This window comes from Leuciscus leuciscus (genome assembly GCF_965113295.1).
Source record: "Leuciscus leuciscus genome assembly, chromosome: 3".
Taxonomy (NCBI): Eukaryota; Metazoa; Chordata; class Actinopteri; order Cypriniformes; family Leuciscidae; genus Leuciscus; species Leuciscus leuciscus.
In genome coordinates, this window is record NC_138727.1 from 42,409,000 (window position 1) to 42,428,647 (window position 19,648).

Sequence of the window (19,648 nt, forward strand, 5' to 3'; positions counted from 1 at the left end):
GTAAGGTCTCCTAGCGCCCGACACAAAGACAGACCTTTGATTGGGCCGCTGGAGGGTCCTCTTAGGGCCGCGGAAGCAGTGGTACGGGCATAAAGAGAAAGAGAGCATGCGGATATATTGACTTTGTTCTACTTGTTATTGACTCTGTGGCCGGTCATGATAAGAATCAAAAGAGTGTGATAATGCTAATAGTGTGCAAGAGAAGTGTGTATAATCTATAAATATGAACTTTTATAGAGTCCTCTATGTAGAAATCTTAAGTTTGGGAACATTGTAGCTAATTTCTAGCAGGTTCAAGCTGGTAATTTGGACATTCACAATTTTCCACAAAAAAAAGTTGAAGCACCTTAAGCTTCATTGGAAGCTTGTTTGTTGTTGATTCAAGATAGTCTACCAGCTTGCACTAGCTGATCTCAGACCAGCTAAAAACCAGTTACCATGTTCCAAAACACAGCGCTCAGCCTTAGCTGGAATTTCCAGCATGGTAGAAGGAAAAATAAGTGTTTTTTATTTTTTTTAATATATCTGTTTTGGGCTCGTTGAATCTGCACTAAAAGGCTGAATGTGGCCCTAGTGTGGCTCCACTCACCGTTCTCACTGTCTGATTTGTTCTCGTGCTCTGTGTCAGTCAGGGTCAGGGCTGAGTTTGAGCGGCTGGACAAGCAGGAGTTGCGGCCAGACTTCACACCTCTGCCCCAGAGGCGCATGGCACGTTCCGGTGACATCACCCCCTCGTTCTCAGTGTCCGCGTCTGAGCCTGCACCAACAGAGAAGCCGCGGTGGGGGAGGCCCATCTCTGCGCAGAAGGCCAGGCCACGGCGTGTGGCTGGTTCACATATTCCCAGCTGCCTCAGGTTAAAGTTCTGTCCTGTAAGAGAAACGTAACAAACAAACTGAGCGTACATCTACACACATAGTCTTCTATGAACAATCTGCAAGTGCCAAATGTGAATAAAACACACTGGCATTGGAGAGAACATAAAAAATAATAATAATAATTCAAAAAATTGCAGCTGAATGGTACCTTTTTTTTATTTTAGTTATGTGTTAAACTGCTATATAAAAATTACAGTTATTTTGCTTGTATATCAGAATTAAGCAAAACAAATTAAAGTAAAATGAAAAGATCTGTCTTTTCAAAGATTTGTTTTTAAAAGTAATTAATCCTTTTCTTCAGCAAGGATTCATTAAATTGATCAAAAGTGACAATAAAGACATTTATAATGTTACAAATAAATGCTTTTCTTTTGAACTTTCTATTCATCAAAGAATCCTTGATTCTGAGAAAATATTTAGCAGCAAAAAAACGTTTTCAATATTGATAAGTAAAGTTTCTTGAGCAGAACATCAACATATTAGAATCATTTCTTGAGGATCATGTGCCACTAAAAAGTAATGATTGCTGAAAACTCCATCACAGAAATAAATTATTTTAAAATATATTAATATAAAAAAAGTTATTTAAAATTTTAATAATATTTCACAATAATATTGTTTTTACCAAAAAGTTTCAAAATGAATAAAACATTAAAAAACTAACAAAAAAAAAGGAAATAATAATGGATTGGATAATAATAATAAAAAAGGAAATAATAATGGATTGGATAATAATAATAATAATAATAAAGAAAATAATAATGGATTGGATAATAATAATAATAATAAAAGGCACCCTATCAGTGTATTCATATTTGTCAAAAATAACTATAAATAATTTTTATAAAATGCACGCACACACACACACACACACACACACACACACACACACACACACACACACACACACACACACACACAATGCAGCAACCATTTAAAACACACTGAGACACTTTCCACGTGCCCTAGTTAAGCAGAGGAAACAATCAATCAAAGAGACACCAAAAATAACCCATTAATGTTCTATTTTGAAGTCTGACTTCTGTTTTCTGCGATTACTTCTGCCATAGCATCAAGAGAATGACAAATAAACTGGAATTGTCTAATTCCCTGGACACTAGCAGCTCCCTTATAACAACACACACACCCGCATGCATTCACACACACACACACACACACACACACACACACACACACACACACACACACACACACACACACACACACACACACACACACACACACACACACACACACACACACACACACACGTGTGTTGTAATGTTGTGTTTTAATGTTTTATGGGGGACTTTCCACAGACATAATGATTTTTAAACTATACAAATGTATATTCTGCCCCCTTACACTAACCCTACCCTTAAACCTATCCATCACAGAAAACTTTCAGCATTTTTTACATTTTCAAAAAATATCACTCAGTAAAAATTATAAGCTGTTTTACTCATTGGGACAAAAAAATTTCCCCACAAGGCCAAGGATTTCAGATATGACCATCTTTGTGGGACATTTTGTCCCATAATCTAGGGTTTTCCAGGACACACACACACACACGCACGCACGCACACACAGGCCACTGTAAGTATATGAGCACTGAAAAAATTTGAGTATTTTTCTCACTGGAGGGACTGGGGAAAACATAAGAGGGCTTAATATCACTCGCAGGTTGAAAGTCATGGTAAGTGCTTCTCATTGTAAGCACAGAGTGGTATCTTTCATGTGTGTGTGTGTGAGGGGGGAACTCAGGTATGCTTTGTTGGTCTGTTCTGTGGGGTAGGAACAGCCCATAGAGTGTTGGTAAAACAAGCTGACAGGTAAATGGGCCTTGCTGGCAACTGGGGAGCCATTTGGGGAGTGTCAAGCTATGAAAAGATTCACAGCTCTAAAGAAAGGGGAAAAGGAAAGAAAACTAAAGGTGTAAATTGATAGCACAATCTATATATTTTTTGTCTCATTTTTTGGTATTGGAGATTGTATCAACTGACCCAAAAGCCAGACAGAAAGGAAAGCTTCTGGAAACAACACAAACACACACACACACACACACACACACACACACACACACACACACACACACACACACACACACACACACACACACACACACACACACACACACACACACACACACACACACACACACACGCATACTCACACACACATACACACACAGCAAGCTAACACCCCATGTGTGGAACAAAGAGACTATCAAGTCTCATCAGACAGTCAAATATCCGCAGACTTAGCAGTCTGTTCCCTGAAGACCCACAAATGTACTGCAAATGTGACTTCTGATCGGTATTTGGAACCACAGATATAAACCCAAGTTACCAGAATTTCTTTCTGCTGAACGACTATGAAATGTATACTAGCTAACCCTGTGAAAGCAAATAAATGAACAAATAAATAAATGTGCTAGGTGGCATTGCAACAAAGACACAAAATGTGTGTGTGTAACAACCCAAGGCTACAACTTAAAAGATATAAAGGATAACAGAAATGTACTCCTATTCGAGACAAGCATAGGACTGTCATAAGATATAAATTCCTAATTCTGTCTTTGTTTATTTATTTTTAAAAATACAGACACAAACACTTTTTGCTGAGAACGGTGGACAGTCACATGACTAATTGTTATCCTGTAGCACCACGTATGTTCCCTGGCAGCCCTAGTTGTGCTAAGTGAGCTTGAAAATGAGCTTGAAAAATATGTTTCACAGCGAGACTGATGATGTTTTCTCTGAGCACCTTCTACAGTACATGTATTTTGGAAGGATGCAGATAAACAGCAGCAATTAACCGTGAGAGGAACACCGCGGCAACACGTCTAAACAGCCGTTTACACGCTCTTTAAAAATGTTTTAATGAACTGACTGCAGTCTCATGGGCTGTGCAAAGTCTCAGACTAAGGGAAAAATACCACTAAAATGAAAGATTATTTATATCCGTGTCAAGTTCACAATATGCATCTGATTTTCTGCAATCAAAACTGTCGTATTATTTATAGCAAGACTTACTGTAGTTTGCAGCATTTATGCAGGTGATAGAATACAAAGAAAATACCTCTAGCATGCTGTTGTCTTCAGACGTCCAATCATTAGATAATTTCGCAATTAAAATGTAATTACTTTTGTAGTGAAAACTGTAAGGGGAAATGTGCACAGACAAGGAGACAGCTTCATCATGCCATAGTGTGAGAAGTCAGACTGGTACTTTTAGCACTTTAAATCTGGATGATGATTTCAGAAATGTCTCCAGGCTGTTAATATCTGACTTCAAAGGCAAGATGACAAAAAAAAAAAAAAAAGAAGCAATGACTGCTACATGTTGAGATTCATATACAAATATATGTTGTTGTCAAACAAAAATATGATTCTAAAATATGATAAATATGATTAGAAATATTAATATACTTATTTAATAACATATAATACTAATTTAATTGATAATGCTAATAGTAAGTTGATAATCAATACACATCATCATCAAAATATAAATATATTTTATAGATAATTTAAAATGCATTTTAAAAAATGAAGAATAACTTTAAATGAATGATAAAATAAATTCAAAGAACAAAAAAGTGGATATTGATTACATACTTAATAACGGAGTAATCAACTTTAGTTAAAAACATAAATAAGGCAAAAGCAACAAATAATGTGCTGATGGGCTAAAACATGTAAAACAAATACTGAAGTATTTTTTTTATAATGTCTACAAATTAAATATAATAAATAAATATACATATAATTATAATAAATATAATAATAAATCATTTAAAACACATGCTTCCGCCATAAACAAAGAAACAAAACAAAACAAAAACAAAAAAACTTTATAAAAGCAACCAAAGGGAAAAAAAAACTAAAAACTAAACAAGACTAAAACATTTCATAAATCAATCCATGCCATTGAAAAATAATAAAACAGATTAATTTACAGTTCATTAAATCCAAACTTTAAAACGTATCTTCACGTTAGACGATGTGAAATAACTTTCAGCTAAGCAGCCGCTACGACTTTCAATTCATTTCCCGTTCTTTTTGTCTGGATCTAATGATTTCCAAACTCTGTATTCTGTAGAATTAGTCTGTGAAGCAAGACTGCATTCCATGGAGGGAGCTTATCTGCCATGGTGATAGGTGTGCACAGCTCCAAAAACACGGAGTCCTGAAAAACCGCAATGCCAGAGGAAAAAAAAAAGCTTCCTCACATTTACTGAGACCATATATATTGTGGAAATATACTGGTCTTTAAACGGATCATTTATTCAGTCGTTTGCAAGCAGATCCTCGTAACTTTTAATGGTTACGACTCCTCAAAGGATGCAGCGTAACATTTTCAAATTATTTCAAAATGTTTTAAATGCATTTCTCTGTTAAAAAAAAAGGAAAAAGAAGAAAAAAATATTTATCTTGACTAAATCAAATCAATTAAATTAATTTGACTAAATCAAACAAATCATATCTATCATGCAAAGGATGAAAAGCATTCTGAAGTAAATATTCTAAATATATCTGATAATGTTAACAAATTAAACCTAATAAAGTGTTAATGCGTAAGTGACTACAATTATTTGAAGCCACAGAATTTCATGTTAAAACAATCACTGAAAAAAAGAGCCGCATTTTATTAGGATGGCGATAAAAAAGGAAAGCAATGAAAAAGAAAACCATTGATCCCCTGCATTAACAGGAATTAATAAGGGCTATTAACTACAGAAATAATCGGGGTTCCACCGAAGTTCAATTAAAATCATATAAATTCCAAATGAACACCAATTAGTGTAGATGAAATTGTACAGGATAAGATAATTGAGCAATTATGGCTTTTCTGCTCAAATATTTATGAAGTGTTAATTTGAGTTTGAAAGCAATCAATGAACTGGTAATGAACTTTATGGAACTTTGTAATGGAACTGAACGGCAGCACTTCCCAGCAAGGCTACGTTATTTCAGATCTCAGTAATTCCAATCTGCCATTGTTGTGTAATGGCTAATTAACAATTTCAGTTCGCCTGCCTGGTCCTTTCTATTCCACAAATTAATTATCTAGGTATAGCTTTTTTTGCAATGGTCTAAAGGCTAAAAATATATCACACGGGAGGAATTAGTTTCATGACGAACGCTGTTGCGTGCCAAGGTTAGGGCTTGAGACTGGGTTAGGTGACGTCTGCGGCAGGGTGATTATGGGGAGAGTGTTGAAGACCGTGTTGAGGCCGGAGTGCAGTCTCTCAAGAGCTCAACGGTGTCTGCACTACATCTGTGAGCGCCTTTACTCTCTCTCTCTCTCTCTCTCTCTCTCTCTCTCTCTCTCTCTCTCTGCGACTGAGTGGGCTACCCTGCATAATGGTTGCAGGCGGACTGCTCCTTTACCCCCTGCTGTAATCTGGTGTCACTTCCTGTGCTTTCTAAAATAAACACACTCAACAGACAGAGCCTCTAGCACTCCAGTGACTGATAACAGCTAGGCTGACCTTCAGCTTAACACAACACTTACGTTAAGGGCACACAAACACACAGTGCTAACGCAGACAATCACAACACCTAGAAAAAAAAAAAAGAAGAAAAAAAACATTTGACCCAAATCTACGTTTGTGCTAAATCCACAGCGCAAAAACTCACCTTTACTGGTGCATATTTTGATGAAGCCTTACATGCAGAAGAAACAAAAAGAAAAACAACAAATAACTCAATGAATGTGATTTTATAAGTGCGGCTGTGCGAATGCTTGCGGACCCTCTGCGCTCATAATTAGTAATAAAACTGTGGCCGACCAGGGTGCATTGCAAACTTTAGAACAGCGCAATAATGCAGTTTATGTTTTTTATGGTGCCATTCATTATTGCCAATGGGACACATGGGCATATGTTATAACAGAAACTTCGGATATGTGAAAATGAGGGGCTCGGTCGAGGGGGTTTGGATTGCGGTAATCAGAGGAAATGCTTTATTTCTTCGCTCTGTCGACTAGACAAGTAGCAGAGTGAGTTTGTGTCCGTAAATCTGTCTAATCTGTTTTCGAATCTGCTTCATTTTTCAATCAAAAGTGAGTAAATGTTTTCTCAGAGAAAGCGTACGATCGTGCCAAACCAAACTTCATTTCCTCTAATTATGTATAATTATGGTTGTACATCACATATATTATTATTTGAATGTGATCCATCCAGAAGTCATTCTTGGCATATTTCTAGGCATATGATGTTGTTGTTTTTTCTCAGTATGCGCTGTAAAGCTGTATGACATGTGACCCCTGGACTGTGTAAAGTCATAATGGATTGGTCCTGCATCTGTGAGGTATGACAGGCACAGGTGACTCACCTTGGCGGCTGTACTCATCAGCCTCTCGGTGGACCATCTCTTTGACGTGGCCTCCGTACAGCAGACGCGAGGAGTCGTGGTCGAAGGCCTTGAGCGTCTCGCTGGAGCTGTAGGACTTCTGGGTGGGCACACGGCAGTCCTCGCTATCGCCGGATGAGCCCGTGTAGCGGCGCTCTTTCTCTCTCCTGCTCTTGGTAAGTGAGCAGTAGGGCCTGCGTTCTTTCACATCCATCCTGCCCGCATGACGCGAGGTAACGCAACGCGGCAACCAATCGGAGCGCTCGCTCGACGCAGGCTCCGCCCGACTGTGAGCTTACTGTTGTCTACCTGGAGAGCGAGAGAAGGGGCACATAGGGATCGGGAAAGAGAGGGAGGGAGAGAAAGAAGAATTAAAAAAAAAAAGTGTAAACTAGCGGTCACACAGCACTAAGCTGTACACTTAATCTTCCCAGGATTCACAAATCCTTTCCACCTTCTGGTCTGTCGGGAGACATGAGGGTGGCGTCTTTCGTGAGACAGCGTGAGAGTGTTTCCCGCAGCCTGTGTGCTTGGTTTTACACAAGAGCCTTTACTTGACATTTTGAATGTAGGTTTTTATTTTTATTTTTTTTGGAAAGAAGTCTCTTATGCTCACCCAGGCTGCATTTATTTGAACAAAAATACATTAAAACATAATATATTACAATTCAATATTATTACCATTTAAAATAACTAATTCTACTTATTTATTTGATATATTTATCAAACTATTTTAAAATGTAATATATCCCTGTGATGGCACAACTGATCTGGCAGTTTTTATTTTTACTCCATTCTCCAATGTTAAATGATTCTTCAGAAATCCTTCTAATGTGCTGATTTGGTGCTCAAGAAACATTTATTATTCTCAAATTTGATGAATAGAAAGTTCAAAACATTTTGACATTTTTTAACATTACAAATATATTTATTGTCAATTTTGTTCAATTAAATGCATCCTTGCTGAAAAAAAGTTTTAATAAAAATAAGCATTTCTTTCAAATTTCTTTCAATTTCGATGCCCTGAGGATGGTCGTTTGACCGAAAGCTTGGCTATTAAATTTGCTGAAAGGATTCAAGTGTGCAGACAGTTTTATTTATTTTTTGAGATCTTCAGTTTTGTTTGTCTGGCACCTTGTTGTTCGTGAGTGCGTTGTTACTCCTTCAAAATACTTTCAACAAACAAACAAAAAATAAATAAATAAATAATTCTGACTCAAAACTTTTGAATGGTAGTGTATGTGAATATGTTGTCATAAATATCCAGATAAATATTAATACATAATTCATTTGAATCCGTTTTTCTTTTATTGGTTTATAGAAAATATTCTTCAACACTTTACAAAAAGGTTCTATTTGTTTACATTAGTTAACAGAAAATTACAATGAAAAATACTTATAAAGCATTTATGTTAATGTTACATTTTATATTTACTAATACATTATCAAGCTCAAAAGTTGTATCTGTCAATATTATTTAATGCACCTGAGCTAACATGAACTAGCAATAAAGAGTATTTGTATTAACTAATATTAACAAAGATTAATGAATACTGTTACAAATGTATTGCTCATTGTTAGTTCATGTTAGTAAATGGTTCAATTAACATTAAGTAATGAAACCTAACTGTAAAGTGTTACCAAATAATCATTTGTTTGAACTAAACTAACTGTGGATGATTATTTTTTCATATAACCAACAACGGAAATGCAATATTAGATGTGTAGTGGATTTACCTTACAATGTTTTTTGGTACAGTCTTTCAAAACTCATGTAAAATATAATTTCTTATAATGCTAGTCTGTGTATGTGAAAGAGACTATGGAGGGGTGCTTTGTTTTTGGAGTTGATAAGCTTAAGTGCAGTGCTGAGAGGTCAGAACGAGACACTTCGGCGGGGGCGGTGTCAGTTAATTGATGACCGCTCTTTGTCGGCCTGTGATACGGCAAGAGTTACTGATAACAACGATACAGTCATTAGAAGACAGAAATAAAACACCGGATCAGTACTTCCAAAGCGGAAGGGATTGGGAAAGGAAGAGGGAAAAAAATAAAATAACCAACAACCTTTCATTAAACCCTGCCAGAAAGAATTAATAAAATCTACCTAAAACATCCTGGGAATCGATGAAGAAAAATACATTAATGGGAGATGGTGGAGTAATAAATGATGGTGAGGGCCCTGGGGTGCGTTTCAAATGTTTATTAGTCCAAAACCCTCTGCTTCTAATTCTGGGTCCAGATAATCGCTGTACTTTCATTTCTTTCTTGGCTGGCCCTCTTTTGGAGCCCTCCCAACATGCATGCTTTGCTTTTCATGCTCAAACATACTTTTTTCGCCATTCCTCTTTCATCCGCTCTCTCAGAGGCGGCGCTCTTGATTTTGTGTTTGTGAAAAAAAAAAGCTTTCCTATATGGACGTGTTAAAGGACTGGAGATTTGAGGGGCCCTGAAACAGAGGGGTTTGGATGTTTTAGATGACAATTGCTGTTGGTTAATCTTATGTCCAACGTTAATGTGTCAGACAGCAGAAAGAAAGAAAAAGAAGAGAAAAAAAAAGAAAAGAAGAGAAGGTTGAAAGGCAGAATAGAGGGGTAATCATAATGTCTCTTAAGTGTGAAGCAGTGTTTGAGTGTGTGTGAGTGCTCTGTTGCTGACTGAAATGGCAGAGAGCGTTCTGAGGTGCTTCTGTCGCAGATCCGAGCTCTTATTGGTTCGTACTGAAAATGGGCATGAACATCTTTGATATGGCTTTAATGCTGTGTAGAATTTTTCACATTTTCAGCAGTTATATTTTCTCTGTTATGTGCATGCAGATTTCATGTGGGCCTGAGTATACATATTGAACCCACAAATAAAAGCATTAGCACGCACACACACACACGTTTGCTTATCTACAGTATCTAAACGGGGACATTCCATAGACATAATGGTTTTTATACTGTACAAACTGTATATTTTATCTCCTTACACTAACCCTACCCCTAAACCTACCCATCACAGAAAACTTTCTGCATTTTTACATTTTTTAAAAACCTTAAATTACTTTATTTTTATACCAGATATACAAATGAGGACGTCCCTAAAGGGAGGTTTTGGGAGATTTTGGTCACTTCTGGGTACAAATTTGTCCCCAAAATATAGTTAAGTAGGTACACACACACACACACACACGCCATATTGCTCCTCGGAGCAGAGACAAAATCTTTTGCTTGTCAGGCCCATATGGTGATGTCACTGCAGTATAAATTACATTGTTACCAGAAGTTCCACTTTTTATTGACCATTTATCTTCTCACCACCATCATAACCACCAAACTTTCAGAGATACTGTATTAATTTGAGCCTTAGGCACCTTGTATGGAAATGTATAAAATGATTTATAGCGTTGTTGAATAGAAAATAAAAATGACAAAAAAGTGAGCTTATTCTCAAATGCTTGAATCAGCCCAATAATTAGATTTAAAGCAATTTTAAGATTTTTTGTGTAAGTAAAAAAAAAATTAAATAAAAAAAAACCTATGAACAAAATGATAAAAGGCTAAATATATTTTCTAATCAGCTAAATTAAACAAAGAACACTTTTGTCTATGATGAATATGTGCACCGTATTTATCTGATTCTTTGAAATGAATTAGAAGCAGCTGATCGACTGCATTATTGGTAATTAAATTCTTAATTAAAAATTGCTGCGGTTCAATGACTAGCACCAAGCCTTAAATAGGAAAACATTGACATCACTAATATGGCAAACTGTTACAAGAGGTTTGTTGAGGTAATTTGAGCTTTCTATTGGCATGGGAGTCTGAGGGATCGTTTACGTTTGCAGTCAGACAGAGTGAATATGTTAAATTATCAATGAGAATATATTAATATGTCATGCTTCAGTGGACACATCAGCAGTGATTTCCTGCACAAATCAGCCAGAATTATTTTAATAATAATACATCCAAACATAAATTCAGGAATCAATATACAGTTCATATTATTAAAATGTATTTGATTTGGGAGCGTAGGCAAAATGCTAAAGCATGTCTTCTAACAAATTAGACACATCTCATAATGTTTACATTTCCCCTCATATGGAGGGCCCATGCAGAGCATCTGACATGGAAATGTTATTGTGGGGCAACATTTATTTATGATAAAGAGCATTATTGATGGCTCACAGCACAGATGAAATCTGAATTTGCCTGGTTTGTGGGAATAGAGACGTCCAGACAGCTAGAGGGGACTAGCCTCGACCAAATGAACCTGAAAATCCACAACTGTCACTGTCCTGTTTTGTATGTTAATATAAAGTCCTCCTCAAGAAGCAACAACAGCTGCGGCTGATGTGTTTTCTCCCTTTATTTTCATCCCTAATCTCTATTACTATTTAAACAAAACACAGAGCGACAGTCCACAACTTCCTCTGCAACAGTTTTAAACGCCCACCAGACTATGAACCCCTCGCATAAGAAACAGCACTAATCAGTGTGCATACGTCTCAGTGTGTTTGTAGAATGAGTCACTCAGTGTTGAAAGAGTATGTGTGTGTGTGTGTGTGTGTGTGTGTGTTTTGCGTATGCATGTGTGTGCTTGTCCGTGAGAGCGGATGCAGGAATCAAGTCAAGCGGAAAAGTAACACTTGGCTCAACGGGGGGGTTTCAGCTTGAACATACTACAACCAAAGATGAATATGCACTGTTTTCACTTGTGCAAATGTGTGCATTTGTGTTTCTGTATGTTTGTATGTCCCTGGTTGCTTCATAAATGACCTTAGCCAGTTCCAGGTGACCTGTGTGTCAGTCCCTGTGTATTTCTGTGTGTGTGTGAGTGTCATGCACGTGACTAGACAGTGTGAGGACAAGTACCAGACAGACCAGCACTGAATTGGAAGAATTGTGCCACACAACATCGCGGCTGTAGCAATGGAAGTTCTGCCTTTCAGATAAAAGAGACACAAATGTTTATTCTAAAATGCACATAAATTAAAACATAAATGCAATTAAACTTAATTGTTAAATCAACAAGAAAATAATGAAAATATATATTATTATTATTTTTAACTTGTTATTTTTTATTATAATTTATTCTTTTTTACAATACTAGAAGACAGTTAAGCATGAGAAAACAATTGTAAGCAAAATATATGTTTTAGACAATACTGCTTTTTCTCTGTCGACACTGAATAAAAACAAAGAATTTTTACTCAAACTGCTAAATTTCACAAGTAATTACAAAATAATGGCAAGTAACATGAATTAAACATGAAATTTTGAAGTAGAAAGACTGAAATAGAATTTTAAAAGTGCTTGTAAAACATACTTCACACTGTAAAAAATTATATGATCAATAAGTTATGACAACATCTGTTTTTACATTGCTTTAACTTTATCAAAATAAGTAAAGCAATTTCAACTTTCTGAAGTTGTACAAGATTCAACACATTTTTAAGTTTAATGTAATTTAAGTTGAAATGTCTTAAAAATCCAAGTTGATTTTAAGGAAGCAGCTTTTGTTTTCTACAGTGCAATAATCTTTGTTTCATTTACAACTTCGAAAAATCATTTTTACAGTGTAGGTGGACAAGCCTGAAAAATAAATAAACAAAGAATTTTAAAGAATTCCACTGTTGTCAGATTGTATTGCTGATTTACATTATTGAAACATTATCTTCAAAAACACACAACTTTAATTAGAAAATTTCCATTTTTTTTTCTGTCTCAATGCACAGGTTAATATCCTTCTCACAACAGCCAGGAAGAGAGAATGTAAAAAAGAGAAATGATCAGTGAGAAAGCCAGCTAAATTACCGGCTGAGCACACTCGAAGATGACTTCATTCGGAAGGTTAAAAAGCAACTAAAATGAACTGGAGAAAAAATATTCCTTTTCCGTAACATTGCCAGAACTCCCATCATACTCAACAGCTTGGAAACATCAGCTGGGCATTTCCACTTTTATGAGAATTTCTTCTCTCCATCTTTCTTCTTTTTTTGGCCGGTGGTACGGTTGTAGGTTTATGTTTTGCCAGCTTGTCTGATATGAAAGCTCAAAAAGAGAAGAAACACAAGCCAGACCAGCACAACTGTATCCAATATAAAAGTTAAGAGTTCCGTATGAAAGAAAAGTGAGAGAGTGAGTGAAAGAGAAAGAGGAAAATCAAGTGAAGGAGCTCTGTAAATTGGGATCAAAGGAAAGAAAAAGTTCAGTGTTAGCTGCTGATCTTTGTTCAGCAGTGTTAGCTGCCGCTCGAGATCTTTTGTTTATCCCACAAATGCCATCATCAAAAAAGCAGCTTTTCCCTCCCGCCGTTAATCTTTCCTATGACTATTTGAATTGGTGAGATGAAAGGAGCGTGGAATTAAAGAAGAAGAAAGGGAGGAACGGACAGGATACACTAAAAGAGGGAATGAATCAGGTTTGGAATGGAAGTGATCCATTTTCCTACAGCAAGGGATTACCTGCCTAAACACTTCTGCTCGTTTTCCTTTTGTCTTGTTACTTCTTTCCTATTCCAAGACTCCTCTGTTGAGGAATTGTGCTGGGCTGAACTGGACACGACTAAAACTGCTCACTTGACCTCAGTCATAAGGAAAAAGATGTATCTTTCCCGCTCTCTCTTTCACATACTCTGCTTACAACTAATATAAACATTTTAATGTTAAGAAGCTCAGTGCTAGAATGTGAAGGTATTCGAGGTAAAACATCAACAGTTTTTGTTCTCTTAGGCAGCTGATTAAAAGTAGGAAAAATAATAGCGAAATATGTTGAAAATGTCAGAGCCATGACATATATTGCGACTAATGTTGTGCATTCGTGAAATACCATAAGTATGGCTTTTTTGTGTTTGCAACCTAGACTTGCGAATAGCTTTGGTCAAAGAAAGTAAAAAGATAAACGTAAATATAATGAAACCCTTGACGAATAAATGATTATATTATCTAAATTTCTTTTTACTTTAAAAGAATAATAATTATTCCTTTTATTTTTTTTTCTTACTTTTCGTCCTCCAAAAAAAGAGCTGAATATATTTAAGTAATATCAATTGAACAAGTCTACTTTTGTTCTAAATACAACCAAGGAAGATTAATTTATACTGTACAAGCTGTATTTGAAATTAAAAATGTTAATAGAAAAAGAAAAGAAAAAAAGAAAAAAAATGATTAAAGCAGTATGCTCACTCGGAGCAATATAAGAATGTGTGAGTGTGAATGACAGTGTGTGCAAAAAGTCTGTGGGTTTTGTGTGTGTGTGTGTGTGTGGGTGTAATGAGTCTGGCCATCAAAGGTAGGGAGAATGGCTTTGGAGAAAATGAGGTTCGAGGGCTGTAAACAGGTATTCACCTTAAGAACTTGACAGCACACTTCAGCACTAAAGATATGAAACGCTCTGCACCCAACGTCTGAAAGTTCACCGTGCAATTTCCAAAACACAGCGTGGGTCTAGCTGACGTGGCCGGGTCTGTCCCAACTGTTCCAACCTACACTTTTCACGACTTCCTTTTCTCTACAACTCTACCTCATATACATTTTCTCTACTTTCGTTACACAAAACAAAACCAAAGAAAAGAGACATAAAGAGGTAGTCATAAAGAATAACGAACAAGGGTAAAAGGTCACTCGTTCACATCTTGAATGGTTAAAAAAAGTGTCTTTTGAAGATTGATATCATGAATCAAATGGTTAATCACAGAGCACAGAGAATGTTTCCTAACATGGAGGGAGAGAGCAAAGTATTTAGAGAGATGGGTGTGTTACTGTGTGTATAGTTGTAATGATTATCTCCATCAGTAGAGTGGTTTAACTGTGGGAGCAAGACATTCAGGCCACATGCTAATAATCTGCGATCTGTTAAGAGGCAGACTCAACAGCTTGAGCTCATCAGACACACTCGCACTGAAAAAGTTGGAAAGGAACAGAAAGAAAGGGTGTGAAAGACAGAGGGCGAGAAAGTGCGAGAGAGAGAGAAAGAGAGAGAGAGAGAGAGAAAGAGTGCAAGAGCGTTTTTCACCCAGCAGAATACCCAGACACTGACAGTGAGGGCTGGTAAAATTGGAAACAGAGGAGCTATCGATGTGAGAAAAAAGGAAACGTATCAAGGTAAGTTGGGGGAGTTACAGGGGTTGACAGAGGGTCCTTGTGGAATAGGAGGGTTGGATGCGGCTGAACATGGTGTGAAATTGAAACTTTTGGACGACGTTGCAGCCGAGTGGCCGCTCACCGAAGCTACATAATCACCGGAACTGTGGCGGTATGGAGGGGAGCGGCCCGAAGAAAAGTAGCCAGAGACTTCATTTCCAGCTGGCCGGAATGAAAGCTCTGCTCACTGAATAGAGGGGTCAGAGATAATATGCAGCGACCCTGGTGGCATCAAAGCAGGATTTGCCGTAACTCCTGAACGTGGCACGACTTTTCTTTCTCATTCTTTTTCCACTGCTGCCTCTGCCTGGAAGTACGAAGGCATCATTAAAATGTTTCAGTTCAAATGGTTGTCACTCTGCGCTTTCAGAAACATTCAAAAGCGAGTCACAGCACGGCTCCCTGCGTCACTCTTCCACAGCACCCTGTGTCAAAATGTTCCACGCCAAATGTGCAGGATGACAGAGTTCAGGCCCATCTCCTTCCCTGAGAGAGAGAAAATCCAGAGGGATGAAAGAGTGTTTAGGCAGTGTGTGTGTGTAGGGGGGAGGAAAAAGAGAAAAGAATGAAGAGGGATGAGTGCGAGACGGAGAGAAAATGAAATAGAGCGCCGGTCTGTTAAACATCGCTGATCACCCAATATAAACGACATCATTCCTCTCAACAAATAGCACCCAAATGCTTTCAGCTGGAAGTGTTTACCCTCTCCCCCGTATATGTCTCTCTGTTCTCTGTGATTTATGCTGCCTTGTGGTGATTGGCTGTAAGTTTGAGCTGCCACGGTCAACGGGATGCCACCCAGCTCCAAATTGGAGGAGCCCGTTCTCTAAACTTCATCATTAGCCGTTCTAATTACGAACAGCCTTCAGTTAGACCACCACTGACACATTTAAACACACACACCTGGATGGAAAACTGTTCCGCAACACGTCTAAACTCAATAAACGTGTCTAATTTAGCCTTGAGACAATAGAATGGCTAAAGATGCTTCAATCTTACAAAACAGGTTAGATCAGTGTGAGACCGTGTTGTTTTAACCTTGGTTGTCATAGGTTACCATTTATGCTGATGGTTTGGAATCTGCCATGTATTTTTTTCACTTGACAGATTCAATGAATTATGTTTCCCACCTGAAGGTAATCTATTACATTAAATGAATGTATCAATGTGAATGTCTATGGCATGTCAAAGCAGGCAGCAGAACATGTCAGTCAGAAGACGTGCGAACGTAAGACAGTGGGTGTTGAGTGCTACCTGAAACCTGAGCCGGTGGGACAGGCCTCTTATAAATTAGCCCCGCTCTTCTAAATCTATGTCGGGTGTTTCAAGTGGGGCCCAGTTGTTTCCAGATGGCGGAGGGCTGAGATGTGTGTGTGTGTTAATGGCGGTCAGTGGGTTTTAGTGAGGTTGGGGGGGGAGTATCTGACAGCAGCTGCCCAAGACACAAAAAGAATGGCGTGACACTGACAGATAATTCTGACGAGGACAAGACTCATCCGTTCACACACAACATATAGCTGTGCAGAAACGACACCCTCTTCAGACGCAGCTACACCGCATGCAGAGGTCACAGGCCCGATAACTGTTCACAATGTCACACTAAGAGCACAAAACACAGAGTAACCCAACCCTAACTCCAGCCACCATTACTCAGACAAATTATCTTTAGTAAAATTAGCACATTAGTTCTATTTATATAGTAGTTTGTGTGAATTACTCTTATATCTGCTGCCTAAAATATCAGTGGAGTGTTTTTTTTCAGTGGAGGTAAATTCTTCATATGTACAAAATAAATGTACATAAATATGTACATTTTCCTGGTTAAATAAAAATTACATAAAAAAATAGATCAAATACAATTCTATTTTGTATTTTTATAATAACTATGCAATGTTACATTTATTAAAAACAAGTATAAATTTCATCAAGTTAGAATTTTTACACAATTTTACATTTATTCCAAAATAATAACTAAAGGCAGTAACAATTTAAACTATATATATATATATATATATATATATTTTTTTTTTTTTTTTGTGAAATGATGTTAAGCTTTTCTTTTTAATAATACTTATTTTCATCAGTCCTCAGGCTTGTAAACACTGGTCACAGACACAAAGATGTACCTTTAATTTCCCCAAGCTGATTGCTCACTAAAAACTCACACAGAAAATCATGTTTTCAGGCCATTTCAAGTTTGATTTTGACGTGACAAAGCAGTGATATCTAAGAGGCTGAGTTGTTTAATTACTTTTTAATTAATTTGAGAATGCACACAAAAACAATAGGCGGGATTTATTGCTTGAACCAATCATATCCTCTCAGGTGACTTTCCCCCAAGCATTCTCAATTACCCCCCACTAAACCCAGCGCATGCATTAGGGCGTCTGTTTTAAGTCAATGGGATCAGGGGATGCAAGCCTCCCGCTGTAACTTTACCTGTGGGTGTCGATGTTGGGCAGTGTCACTTTATAAAAGCAAGTGACTTTTACACTTTTTAATGTCTCATTTTGTAACATTTGCCTTGTTTTATTTTTGTAATATTTGATTCTTTTCTCAAGGAAAATCCCCTGCTAAACATATAGTTTCATCATTTTATTTGTCTAATGAATAAAATGTGTTTTCTTTATATTTTATGTATCATTTACTGATTTTTATATTCCTTAATTTGAATATAATTTAATTATTAATTTAAAAGTTTAAAGTTCCTACCTTTAGTCTCAAAATGTATCCATATTTACGGAATGCATTTACATATTGATGTAAATGATGTTTTAAGGCTGATAAAATAAAAATAAAAATCTATTTACATATTATTATTTTTTTTTTATTATATATTTTTAAATTGCAGAAACATTCCAAGCAAACACAAACATGTTCAGACTACATTTTGTAATCCACAACTGTATGGTTATTGTTACACAACATCTTCAAAATAGCAGCTCATGTTGCGAGACGCTGAAAAAAATAGCCTCCCAAATCACAGGTATATTCACTTTCCCTTCATTAACTTTCTATTTACAAAGAAATAAATTAATACAATACAAAAATCAGAGACATAGGTATATAATACACAAATGTAGACCAAAAGCACAAACTATAAAAACACATATGCCAAAGAGAGACAAAACAGAAACAGAACTTTGGCCCAGGAGCATCACTGAGCTTTTGGAAGCACTTGTCTCTTACTCCCTCCTCTCATTTAGCACTGGCATAACCCAGTCATCTCTGACACATCAGCCAATCTGTTAAATGAGAAAGCCATCAGCTGAGAGAGAGAGAGAGAGCACAAAAGAGAGAGCGAGAGCAAGAGAGATTCATCTGGTGAATCTTTTAAGAGGAGTTCCAGTAAAGCTCCATATGGCACAGAGCAGCAACAGCAGGCATCCAGGGAAGGGAGGGAGAGAGAGAGAGAGAGAGAGAGAGAGAGAGAGAGAGAGAGAGAGAGAGAGAGAGAGAGAGAGAGAGATAGAGAGAGAGAGATAGAGAGAGATGGAGAAAGAAAAACATGGAGTAAGATAGCAAATCAGAATGTAGTCTCCTTGATAAAGTCATAGAAAGTCAGCACAAACAGTGTCACGTCAACTTGTCTAAAGGGTCGTTCACACAGGATGTGTTCTTGCCTTCAAAGACAGTGAGACACATCTCAACAGCCAGAGGCATTAATCAACAACATGTTTACGTAGAAAAACAGCACCTACAGATGCAAAAATTCGTTCGGTATGAACTTTTCCACGTCTCCTCCAATGTCCCTCTACTGTGAAACACTCACTTCCTTCCTTTATGCCATCCCTCTATGGTCGTCTGACCTGATAACCTGCCTCTTATCTGAGCAGAGCAATGAGGTCATAATTACACAAAGAGAGAGTATTAATCCCACCCAAGAGAGCAGAAGGATTAATGCCCCGATACAAGCTCCTGTTATCGGACACAGAGAAAAAGAGGGTGAGAGATGGAGAGAGAGAGAGAGAGAGAGAGAGAGAGAGAGAGAGAGAGAGAGAGAGAGAGAGAGAGAGAGAGCGAGCCCTGCAGGAGAGTGGAGCAGGGCAGCACATTGACAGCTCCCACTATACGAGGGAGGTCGAGTAATTTAATAAGCCACTCAGAAAACAATAGGGAGGATGATCAGCACGCCGGGAGCTGCTTCGTCTGAGCTCAGAGAGTGAGAGCCAGAGGAGCCATCCAGCTGTTACAGCCATCACACACTCGCGTAGAAATTAAATCATAAAGGACTGTGTAGCATGCTTGCACTGATTGTGCAACTCAATATATGTATGATGAAAAACTG

The 19,648-nt window shown here is 37.3% G+C and overlaps 1 protein-coding gene across 12 annotated transcripts in view; it reads right to left on the minus strand.

Moving 5' to 3' along the window:
* The window catches only part of tenm3 (teneurin transmembrane protein 3), a 282,460-nt gene that overhangs the window by 196,184 nt on the left and 66,628 nt on the right, over positions 1-19,648 (minus strand). For all 12 annotated transcript variants that reach the window (XM_082163193.1, XM_082163199.1, XM_082163186.1 and 9 more), the window contains exons 2-3: positions 7,218-7,544; positions 590-868 (exon numbers count right to left, since the gene is read on the minus strand). In XM_082163193.1, the coding sequence (XP_082019319.1) occupies positions 590-868; positions 7,218-7,449 (511 nt within the window). In that variant the 5' untranslated portion in view covers positions 7,450-7,544. The remainder of the gene's footprint in view (positions 1-589; positions 869-7,217; positions 7,545-19,648) is intronic.